The sequence below is a fragment of the Thalia democratica genome, chromosome 1, assembly GCF_965202585.1.
Source record: "Thalia democratica chromosome 1, ktThaDemo2.hap1.1, whole genome shotgun sequence".
Lineage (NCBI taxonomy): Eukaryota > Metazoa > Chordata > Thaliacea > Salpida > Salpidae > Thalia > Thalia democratica.
The window spans coordinates 49,013,664-49,026,020 of NC_139165.1; the positions used below are offsets into that span (position 1 = coordinate 49,013,664).

The 12,357-nt window shown below is 31.7% G+C and overlaps 1 protein-coding gene across 1 annotated transcript; it reads left to right on the top strand.

Annotated features, from left to right (window-relative positions):
• The first annotated feature begins 559 nt into the window (after positions 1-559).
• Positions 560-11,772, top strand: LOC145837134 (uncharacterized). The gene is made up of 8 exons (XM_082944936.1): positions 560-1,235; positions 1,328-1,514; positions 2,592-2,769; positions 3,445-3,535; positions 3,747-3,891; positions 4,950-5,226; positions 7,828-7,926; positions 8,242-11,772. Exons 1-8 carry the CDS (start codon positions 633-635, stop codon positions 10,913-10,915), a joined length of 4,254 nt encoding a protein of 1,417 aa, XP_082801062.1. The 5' UTR covers positions 560-632; the 3' UTR covers positions 10,916-11,772.
• Positions 11,773-12,357: the final 585 nt, after the last annotated feature.

The window sequence follows — 12,357 nt, forward strand, 5'->3', positions numbered from 1 at the left end:
TGTATAAGCTTTTAAAGCAGTACACATTTGTAAAAAATTATTGTTTTTTAGTTAAACTTTTGGTTTTTATGTCTTTTTTTTTGTTATCAGAAAGTACAAATCTAGGGACACTACAAATGTTCAATTAAAAAATATCATAAACAAATAATATTAACTTTTAGGTATAAAACTATTTTATATTATATTATAATTATATAGTCTATTTATCATTAGCAAGAAACTAAGTGGTTTTAAATATTTGTACTATAAAATAAAAACTTTCAATTTAATTTTTTTTGCTGATATATAAAAAAATTAAAATACATACAAATATTTTGATACTGTCTTTAAGATAATCCTGATAATTTTTTAAAATTGATCAGTAGAAATTATAAATAAATGATTTTAACATATCACTTTTTTGGTTTCTTTTAGCTTAAATTTCATATTTTTTCATATTAACCCATGTATGGTAATTTTACTCAAATATTTTCTTTTCTGTTTTTGTACCCTAGCTTAAAAATTGCTTTTTGTTTGTTATCAAGTTAACTTACTTTTATTTTTACAGGTATTGTATTTAGAAACTAGTACTTGTAATTTATGACAATTAGTTAGCCCATCCAAAAGGTATTAAGGAATTCAGAGATTGTAACATGAGAAGAAGGTCTTTAAAGAAAAAGGTAGTTGAAAAGGTTCAAGCTTTTAAACGAAGTCTTAGACCTAGAAAAGAAACTCCTCAAAAACCACTACAAAGAAAGAGCAATGGTAGGAAGCTGAGCAATCAGTCAACTTCTTCTGCTAATTCCAATTTTTCAAGTGATAAAGTAACCACTAGACAGAGGTCCAAAAGAAACAGTATTGATGCAGAAAGCTCTCCTCAAACTGTTGCTTCCAGCATTTCAAATTCAACTCAATCATCTCAAAAGTCAAATAAATCAACTAGCCATGAAAGTGAAGAAGACAGCACTAATTTAGACACTAATACAGATAGTAGACTTGGGCTACTTGACAAAAGGCTTGACAGTTTTGACTTAGATAATGGTTTAGAAAGAAACCATTCAAAAGAAAAATTCATAAATGATTCCAAACCAGCGTCTAAGGAAAATAAGAGTTCTTCCCACAAAAGCTTACCTAACTTGAAATATAAAGACCCACTCCTGCAATATTCTTATCTTGTTGAAATTGGAAAAGGAAGTTATGGTACTGTTTACAAAGCTGTGGACAAAGAATCTGATCAAGTGGTAGCAATTAAAGAGGTATTATTTAGTTTTTACAATGTACATGTTTTTAAATAACAATTTTTATTTCAACATATTAGTTTTGTTATTTATTTACTTTTCACATGTAGATGAAGGTTACTAATACTGAGCAAGCTGGCAGTGCTGTGATAGAGTTTTACACCATGAACACGTTACCAAAGCATGACAATGTTGTAACTTTTCACAAGTGTATTCACGAGGACTATAAAGAAGCAAGAGTAATTTTACATGCAGGGCAAAAGGAGTATCTGAAATTGTTAGAACATCACATTAAAGGTTTTTTGTTTGTTAACTAGCCTAATATGATTTTATCCTTGATATTAAAAAAAAAAGTTGTTTAAAAAAGTATTTATTCAACTGTATAATGTACAGGTAAAAAATATTTATGCGTAGGTTTACTTATCACTCATGAAACTTGAGCAAGTTTAAAGCTAATTTAAATTTTTGTTTAACTTTTAAAAGTTAAACTCTATGAAGTTTAAAAAAATCAGGCTAATTTTTTTATATTTATTGATACAGGTTATCATTTGTTTAAATGATTTGAAATTAGTCTAAAGAAAGTTGTGTCATTCTTATCCAATAATTATTTTATTAAATTTGTAATAACTTTAAACAAGTAAACTTAAATTAAGTTGTATTTGTATTGGGTAAATCAAAAATTAATAGTAAAGTTTCACTAGCTCAGATTTTTTTCAATTTTAGCCCTTTAAATTGTGGCTGAATCAGATTACTTTGTAATGAACCATCTTATTTTTAAAAGTCAAGCTGTTTTTTTTTGTAACTTGTAACCGTATTTACAATATTTTATGTTTTTATCTATAGTATTATAAATTAATACTTTCTAGGTAGTTAATTTTGCATATTTATATAACTTTTAATTAAATTATTTAAGTAATTATAATTATTTTTACGTCAATAATAACTGCATTTTATTAAAAATTTTAAGTAATTAGAAATAATTTAAAGTTTAACTTCAATTCTATCAATGCTAAAACAAGAATAATTTGATAGTAGCTGATGTTTGTTCTTTATCATCTTAAGTTAATTAATCTTAAGTATTAGTTTTTTAATTAGTTTAAACTGTAAATTTATACTTCGATTATAGTAACTTTATTTTTGTGTAAGAATATCCAATTGTATAAAATATGTTTTTGAAAATATACTAGAACTTTTTAAACTATTTAGACTTATTTAACTTGTAAGCCTAGTGTTTTGAACTTTCCTAACAGTGCCTATCTTAAAAAACAAAGATTTCTTTAAAATGTATCATCTAATTCCAAAACTAACCAATTTTTTTGTTTAATAGAACCATACAAAATATTTTTAAATTTCAATTTAATATTTGTTTTACAGGTAAAGCAGTCAGAAAAGTCGAAAGGTCCAAGTTAAGGTTTGTCATGGATTTTTGTGATGCCGGAGATATGAATGATTTTCTGTTGACAAGAAAACCAAATGCGAAATTGAATGCCTCTTTTATCAGACAACTTGCTAACGGAGTTGCTTTCTTGCACGATAACAGAGTTGTTCACAGGTATTTTGATATTTTGTGTGTATTTATTGTAAAATACTTATCTTTATATATTTTATCTGTGTATTTATTGTAAAATACTAATCTTTATATATTTTATCTGTGTATCAAAATTTGGTACTAAATTTAATATATTACATATCTTCTTATTTAGTTCAATTGTTATAAATATCTTAGCTAAAATATTTTTGCCATGTCTTACAAATTTCCTTGTTTGATGAAGTATTTTAAGGAACATAACATCTTTGGTAAATTTATTTAAAAATCACTCTTTAACATTTAGATCATTTTACAAATTTAGCCTGTACAAAAACGCTCACATGAACCATAAGTATAAAAAATATCTACTACTATTATGCCTAATTTTTTATACTTTAATTTTTGGTTTAAAATTACATTAACAAATTACAATCAATATGCGCATTGAAGCTCAAACTTTTTTACTTTAATTTGTTTTTTAATCGTAATTTAAAACAACTTAAAAGTCTATTTATAGATAAAACCACACAATTGTTTAAAATTATAATTAAATTATATTAGATTTATATGATGAAAAATTATGTGAATTTTATCGAAAGTATAAATAAAACTACAAACACTATAAAACTTATAACTTTTTAGTATGTTTTGATAATGAAATTACTTTTTAAAATTATTAATTATTATCAATATTTTAAGGGATTTAAAGCCAGAAAACGTTTTTTTGAGACACAATAAAAACAGTCCAGATGTTCCAATATGCAAAATTGGTGATTTTGGTCTAGCGAAGGTAAGTTCTAACTAAGTCTCAACTTTATCGAAACCTTTTAAAACATTCTACAGAGTATCTGTTATATTTTTAATGGATATTTTACTAAAATATAAAGATCTTAATGCTTTAAATTTATTTCAAATAACTATATTAGTTTTGAATTTTTAGATTTACTTAAGTTAATAAGCTATAGTACTAAATAAAGTTTAAAAAACAATATGTTAAACAGGTTTGTGTAAAACTAGAGAAAACCAAAAGCAAAGTCACCCCTCTCGAAGATGTGCTGTTAGAATCTGCATGTGGCTCCGACTATTTCATGGCCCCAGAAGTTTTCAATGAAAAATACAACGTCAAAGCTGATATTTTTTCACTGGGTAAGTTTAAGAATTAAGTTTTAAGAGAAACTATTGAATTAAAATCATTTGAACTTTAATAAATTATTAAGTCTTTCATTTTTTAGTTGTTTGAAATTTATGCTTATTGAATAAAACCAGAATTATTGTATGTATATAAATAAATCAAGCAAAAATACAATACGGAAAATAGAGTTTTTTTTTTTTTAAGTTTATAACATATAGTATGTTGTTTTATTCTATATTTGAGTTATAGTGCTTTTTACTTTAGAACAAAGTAAAGCAAAGTTTGTATTTATAGAAGTAAAGTTTATGTTGTTTTTTAATTATAGTGTATCAGTATTTTATAACAAACGTGTTTAGTCATTTTATAAGTTTTTTTTGTTTAAAATTTCTCAAATTTTAAAATATTAAATAAATGCTGTGCTAAAATAAACTTACAGCTTAAAATGAATTATGAGATATACTGAATATAAATGTTCACTAATTTAAAATCGATGATTGAAATTACCGATGTAAAATTTTTGTTTGTTCTCTTCTCTCTTATAAATTTAAGTTCCGTTTTATAGATCGAAATTTAAAAATAACAGTTTGTTGATTTGCTCTTTTTCCTGTAAAGTTTTGAAAACTTAAATAAAAATTTTTTGCGGAAAATTTATAACAATTTACTATAAAAAAAATTGTAATTTTTTTGATTCATTTTTAAGAATTTTTAGATAATAATAAATTAAATACTTTTGATATAATATGAACTAATTGACGTACATGCATTAAACTCAAGCTAGTAACAAAATTAGTTACAAAAACATCTTGTTTATTTACTCTTCGGTGCTAATATAAAAATAAAGTTTTATAATATATCAAAGGTTTTTTAACATTATTTTTTTTTTCTTTTTTTTTAATTTTAATTTTATCAATAAAAAACTTGATTCAAACAAATTTTGAATTATTTGTCATTTTTATCATTATTATTTTATCACAGATCTAAGATTTGAAACATCGCAATTGTTTTTCTTTAAAGTAATAAATTATTAATATGAAATAATATAAAAAACATCATTTCCCTCCAAACCACACAGGTACGATATTCTGGGCAATGATAGACCGGATCACGCTGCGTGAAATTTCCGAGGGCAAGTTGCTGCTGCTGGCCTACATAATGCGCGACAACTCCGTCACGCCGCTGGGTAGCGCCTTGTACGACGACGGGTCCATCGACATCGGGCAGTTGTTGGACGCCACCAGCAATGTGAAGCCCATCTTCTACAAGCAAAAGGACGATCAGAAGGGGTACACGCAGGGAAAGGGCAAGGAAGAAGGAGGCACCTGCGTTGAGGGAGACCACTTCATGATCAGGTTTTTGTTAGAATATTTTATTGAGTTTGTATATCCAGTTTTTACTTAAGAAAATAAATAGTACGTTTTATATTAGAAACTTGCTTTGATTGTGTGAAATTGTTTATGTGGTAAAACATATGCTTTACATTTTATTATAATATATTCGTGGTTTTGTAATTGTCGTGAGGCGTGAAATTTTTAACCTGCAAAAGAGTTTAATTGATTTAAGAAAATGTTGTCTAGACAAACCATTTGTTTCTTTGATAGAAAATAATGGTCTGTAGATAAATATGTATGAAAGGTTGTATTGAAAGTACTTGAGAAACTTTTTAATTAATAATACTAAGCAGTTTTTGTATAAGAAAAATTATGCGACAACTACTGCATACTAATAAATATGTTTGAACATTAATTAAGTTTTGTGATAAAACTTTTAAAAGAAATCATTTGTGTGTAAATAAAATCTTATTTAGAGCTCCTGAAGTAAAAATCAGTTGATAGGTTGTCACTGGGTTTTTAAAAAGAAGCTTTTTAAAATCACATAATAGTTTAAATAGTTTTCTAGTTGTGTAGCCTTAAACTAAAATTTTGAATATTTTGTACATACTTTAAGCAAGTTCATCTAAGTTTTTAATTGCCTTGAATTTTAAGTATACACCGTTTATCTCTTAGGTCACTTGTCACATGGGTTGTTTTATTTTTTAATAGTTTTTACATTATTATTTTAATTTTTTACATACTTATAAACGATTTTAATTCTATTGTTATAAAAACTAGTTATATGCATTTTGAGAAATAAAACAATGAAGTAAATACAAAAACCTATGCCAAAAATTGTTGTCGTTACAAAGTCTAGTTAAAGTAAAATACTTAAATATGAAGGTTTTTGTTAATTAAAAATCTTTCTATGAAAAATAATAGCTTTTTACTCATAAAGCACTTAGTTTTAGTAAAGTGATATAAGTGTTTTATTTCATAGAAAGTTTTAAAAATAGTTATAAAAAGTAAATGTTGATAGTTAGTGGAGCTTATTATTAAAAAAACTTTTTTAAGTACTTAAATTTATAATTTTTAAAACTTACATTAAAGTAGTTTCTACAAACAAAAACTTGACTTTTTATCTACCATTTTTAGTTCGCTCATAAAAATACACTTTTAACAAAAATGTGCGCTGCCACCATATTGATCGAAGGGAAATGTGTATCATAACAAAATTTTGAAGTGTATTACTTAACAACTTAATGCGTCGCTTCCATACTAAACCCTTGGAATTGTTGCATCACAATACCCCATTGAGCTGCTTCAAATAAATCTTAAAAACAACGACATGTTTATGTAAGCAAACTTTTTGGTAGTAACAACTTGGTGCAATTAAAAAATGAAGTTTAAACTGTTGGTTTGTCAAGTGCTTTAATCGATTAAAGATTGGTATTTAAAACAATTGGTGCTTTTACGCGGTTACAGTCTAACTCGTTACCACAAATTAATTATGATAAACTAATTAACATATAGCGAAAAATAGTTGTTTGATTTAATAAAATAATTTGTTTTCTAAACATTTTGTTGCGAAGAATGCTTGTTAGCTTTGTTGTAAGCAATAAGCATCCTAACACTTTCAACACGGTTGATGTTTGCAATTTAAGTTGAAACGTGTGCAGTCATGTTTTGCATGCGGCTTGCAGCTTGTGCGCAGCTTTTTAATCATATTTATGTAAGCCTTTTAGTTATGAATAAACTTCCTTTCAACTTTTCCAACGCGCTTTGAAAATTTACGCTCAGTTTCAAGCACGCTTGTATTTTTCAAAAAAAAAATTTTTGCGTTGTGTAACACATTCCCCCTGCAAGTTAAGTTCGTGTTATACAACAAGTCTTTAATTTGGGAAAGCGTCGCAAAATCGTCGTCGCTCGAACTACCTCTGGTTTGTGACGTCGCTCAAAGCTGTGTTACGTAAGCCGTTCAAGTCACGCACGAGCGATCGCAAAAATTAGTTTGCAGCAACAAAACATTCGACAATCAAATTTTTGTAGCGTAAAGTTAACTTATGTAAGGCTTTTGTTGTCAGCACTTATCGCAGAAGCTCACCCTCTTGTTTTCATCAATCTGGCATGTACTTATTTTGACAACAACTTTTCGCTTACATAACCAATTTTTTCCATGTTTCGTTTTTCTTGTTGAACGTAAATTTGACTATAAGATTATTATTGATATGAGCGTTAAGCAAGCACGCGAACTAAGTATTTGCACTCACGTCTCTCTGCTAAACCGAGTACGTTTAATTGAAAACTTTCCACTGTCGAAACTGGCGTTTTACGCTTGTGATGTTCTCTCTTTTTTCGCGGCAAAATTTCAGAGCTAAAACTGTTGACTGTTTGGCGAATATAGATTTTTAAAGTTTATTTGTATGTTTTTGAATACCATATTTGAGTAATCACAACAGCCGCATTAAACAGACTTACTTTTGTTTTTTAAATAATATAATTGGTTTAATTAAAATCGGTAAAGTTCTTCAACTTTTCAATTTAATGTTTAATTTTTTCTTATCTAAAGCTTAATTAGTTATTTTTTTACCTTAATTTAGTTTACTTATTCTAACAATCTAACTAAAATAATATTTGCAGGAAATTAATCCAACGAATGATATCTCCCATTCCAGACAATAGACCCGATTCCAGAAGTGTTGTTTTAATGTTAGAAGACTGTTTGAAAGCTCCTTCAACGTATGTTAATATGTAAATTTTAGCAAACCTAAACACTTTAAACATTTTAATTAAAAGCTGTTTGCAAAACAGTTAATTAATTGGTACTAATAAAAGCTTAATGTTGGTGTATAATTATATAAGTGGTTTGAAGTTTTACTTAGATATTACATTAAGCTTTATTCTAAAATGGACACTTCAATTTGGTTAAATGATTACCTCCATGTAATTTATATTTAGAGAAGTACTTAACATTTGTGTGTTAATTTTATTTTTGTCATAACCTTGTTACATTTAAATAAAATGACGTATGTACTAGTTTTAAATTTTTCACAGAAACAAAAATTTGTTGGCATCCAACCGCAACCACTTGAGGGTGCGACCGAGAAGAAATGTGCAACCTCCTTCTCTTCTCAACTCCCCGGCCTGCGTCGACACCACCAAGAAACGAAGGGCGAACAAGTGGCCCACCGAACTAAACATCTCTAGCACGCCGCTGATCACCCAACCGGTGTCAACCAAAACGCCCGTCAACCCGACTTACCTGACCATCAAGGAGCTCAGCTGCTACGCGTCGCCCATAGTTCCCGACGTTGACCTGATGAACAACGACGCCAACGCCGCCAAGCCGATCATCGCGAGAAATAAAAACAAAGCCCTGCCGCCCATACCCCTTAAACTGGACGACGGCAACAAGAGCGCCAGGAAGCCTCCCAAAGTTGCCGTGAGGAAGTCTAAGAAGGAAGCGACTAAAGTGAATGAAAATAATGACTTACCGACTCTGCTCATTCCGGCTGAAATCAAGCCGCAGGTTGTTTTGGGACCGAGGCCAAAGAGCCCCTTAGACATCCTCATGTCCATGAACCAAACTGACAAGCAGATAGTCACGAGCAAGGCGAGCGTCGCTCAAAAGAGAGCGATGTGCGGTTTCGACAGCTTGATGCCGTGCAAGCAAAGGAGACTTCATTCGCCGGTCAACCGCGAAAAGTTGGCCTTGATACCCTCGACGACCGAATGCAAAGTTATAATGCGAGACATCATTTCCGTCAGAACTGAACGGACCACGGATCTCAGCCCGTTGAGCCGACGGCGTGCGCTTTCGCCGCTAAACCACGGCTTGCCCGCGAAAACCGGTTCTTTTTTAGGCTGCGGTCGTTCTGTAAGTGACCTGAACTCGTCCAACGCACCATTGGATGTTACAGAACGGAAACCTTCTTACAACCTACAAAAAGGTCACACCGATTTTTCAATCGCATCACTAACAGCAACACCCGCTACACAGACTAGACCCTGCGAGAGTGATATTAATATTCAAAGCTCTCGCATGAGTCATCTTGCTTCTAAAACGTTTTCAAATAGTTATAAGTCTCACAATGACTCTGCAAAGTACCAAAATCATAATCTGCTTAACAATTCGCAGAGTTATCAGAGCTCTAATTGTGGAAAAGACTTGAGTAGGAATTTTACTAAAAATATGAACTCTAGTTTTGGTAGTAATCAAACTTATAATACATTTAGTTCTGGTTTTAATAACAAATCAGAACCAGTTTTTGACAAATTTAACAAATCCGACTTTAAAAAAGGTTCTGAGATGTTTGAAGTCAAAGCATCTGGTTCAAGACATCATAATAATCGCCAAACAATGTCTCATAATGACAGTGGTCTTGATTTAAGAAAACATAAAGCAGGTACAGTGCTCGACATGAGGATTCCCAAACAGTCAACCCCAAAAAGTTCAACCCTAAGTTCAGTGAGAGCTCAAACATTCAACGGTTATAGCGATCCTGGTATAAAAATGGCCCCAAAGCACCATCTGAGCAAACAGTCAAGCCAAAAAACGCAAAACCCACCACAGAGAGGCCATCATGCCAGTCAAAAAGTGAGCACAAACGGTCGTCAAAATTTTGACTACAACTTTCCAACTGTCAATTCTATGAAAAGCAAATTGAAAACCAACGCTAGCAGTGTGGCAGCAGTTGCTCCTACCTTTTCTTCCACCAGGAACTCGCAAGCAAGTGCGGTCGGAAACAAAAGGCAAGACCCGTCGCCGCGTCAGAGCCAGCCCAAGTTTGTCGGCGACGACGAAGATGAAGACAGCATGTATCCTCGCAGCTCCAACTACAAGAAGATCAATCAGCCACCACCACCGGCTTACATGCAGCGCGAGCACAGCCACCGAGATTCGGGCAGAGGTTTGAAGCTAGCAGCAAGCACGCTGGCGCAGTACAACCACTCGGCCGAAATAAGAAAAGACCACAAGCGTGCGTACGCTCAACAGAAGCCGGCTGCTCAAGCGACGGTTCGCCCGATCAGCCAGAACCTCCAGCAAGCCGGGTCTTCGACCGGCGGGCAAGTCACTGCCAACCGCCAGCAGCTGCTGATGAACATGATGGTGGCGAACAACCCTTACCTTTGGAACGCCCCCAAGACGCCGCAGCAGCTGGCCGCCCACGCCACCCTGGAGCAGCGCAGGAAGCACGATATAGAGTGCAGGATCGCCAGTCTGGAGTTGTGGAGGCAGCGGGTGCAGGCAGTGGACCGGGCGGTGCTGATGGACCCGCGGCTCGGCTTGGACCAGCAGGCCCTGTTCAACCAGATGATCGCGAGCGACCCGAACCTGCAGCACATGCTGGGCGCGAGTAATATTCAGAGCGCCGTTGGGGACAATAGCATGCAGGCGTCAGCGGCCTTCCACCTGTCGCTGCACGCGCAGCGCAAGCAGGAAGAGGAATTGCAGAAACAGCACTTGGCTCACACGCTCATGAGGCAGCAGCAGCATTTGGCCGCCCAGCAGGTGCTCCACCCCGACCACATCGCGTCGCTGGTGCAAGCACAGATGCTGGCTCAGCATCAGCTGCAGGCGAAGCAGGCCGAGGAATACCATCAGATGAAGATGCATCACCAGATGATGCATCAGCCCGCGGGTGGAGCGAGCGGCCAGGCGGCCATTCCCGCCAACCTGATCAACCTGAGCGCTCTCCAGGCCTCCATGTACCCTCACCACCCCTGAACTCTCGGCTATGTTTTTGTATTGTGAAGTTTTATGAATTTGTAGGCGTGTGATTAGACTAAAGCGGATATTTTATAACTTGATTTTAGTCATTTGTTACGGATATGATGTATTTATCAATAAACACGTTTTAAATATATATGTTGATATGTTAAATATATAAAATGTATAACTTGTTAGTATGTTTGATGCTTTTTATAAATTTTATCGAAATAAAGATCTCGGTATCGCTTTTTTAGTCTATTTGCATTAGATTTATCCTAAAGTTTCTCATTAACTGTTTGTGCATATGAATTGCAATTTAAACAAATTTAGGCCACCCATTGTCATTTAGTTGTAAAACTTGTATAATAAATAGTGCTTTAAAATTAGACTCATTGTGAATTTTTATTGAAAACAAATACATAAGCGATTAAAATTCAAAGATATAGCTATCAATATATATAGTACTGTAAAATGAATTAACGTTTTTTTAGTTCAAGTTAATTTTTTTTGTTTTGGCATTAAGTTAGTTTGGTTGTAGTTTTTTACAATTTTTTTTCAATCATTTTGGGGAGTTTATAATCCAGAATCGTTACTTTCAACCTGACTAAAGTTTGTATTAGAACTTTAAAAACTATATATATGCACACTTTATTGTACTATATAAAGTATTTGTAGTGGTTGTTTTAAAAGAAGCTTTTGAAGTTGATTTTTGTTAAACTACGAACAACCTTTTTATGCTTTGCAGCTCTGAGTTTCTTTTACGTTTTGAATGATTTTGATGAGAGTTTATAAAGTTTAAATAGTTAATGCATTTTTTTAATTTTTTTAAGTTTTCTGCTATTTTAATATAACAATAAATTGAACAGCTCTAATATGTCTTCTTCTGGTAGTTAACATATAAAAATAGGTATTGGATATTGTTAGTAAGTTAGTTTAAACTTAATTTTTAAAAAGTATATAGTTAAAGAACCCTTTGTAAACTTGGTGTTTTTAAACTTACATTTAAATAACTAATATGTTACTCTAATTTATAGGTGTTTGTAAATTATTAATTAAAGTTCTTATTCACTTATCCGGACACGTTGGGCAAGATTTTTCTGTAAACGTGTCCGGATAACCAAAATTCCGGATAAGTACAAAAATCGAATTTTTCATATAAAAATATAACTGCATTATAATATAACTGCTTTATATAATGCAATGCATAATAAAAGTTTTATGGTAAAAACGAATACATAGTAATTGTGAATAATATATAATAAAATGATAAATAATAAAAACTAAAATAGATGTTAATTTATTTTTTCTAAGGTAGAAAAACATCAGGCTTACTAACCAACGATATACGTTTTTTGAGGGTCGAGCAAGTAAAATTAATCATTTGTATTTTCACCGGCCCTAACTATTAACTAAAAAAGAGATTTTTTTTTTTAGAGAAAATATAAATTAAATTTATT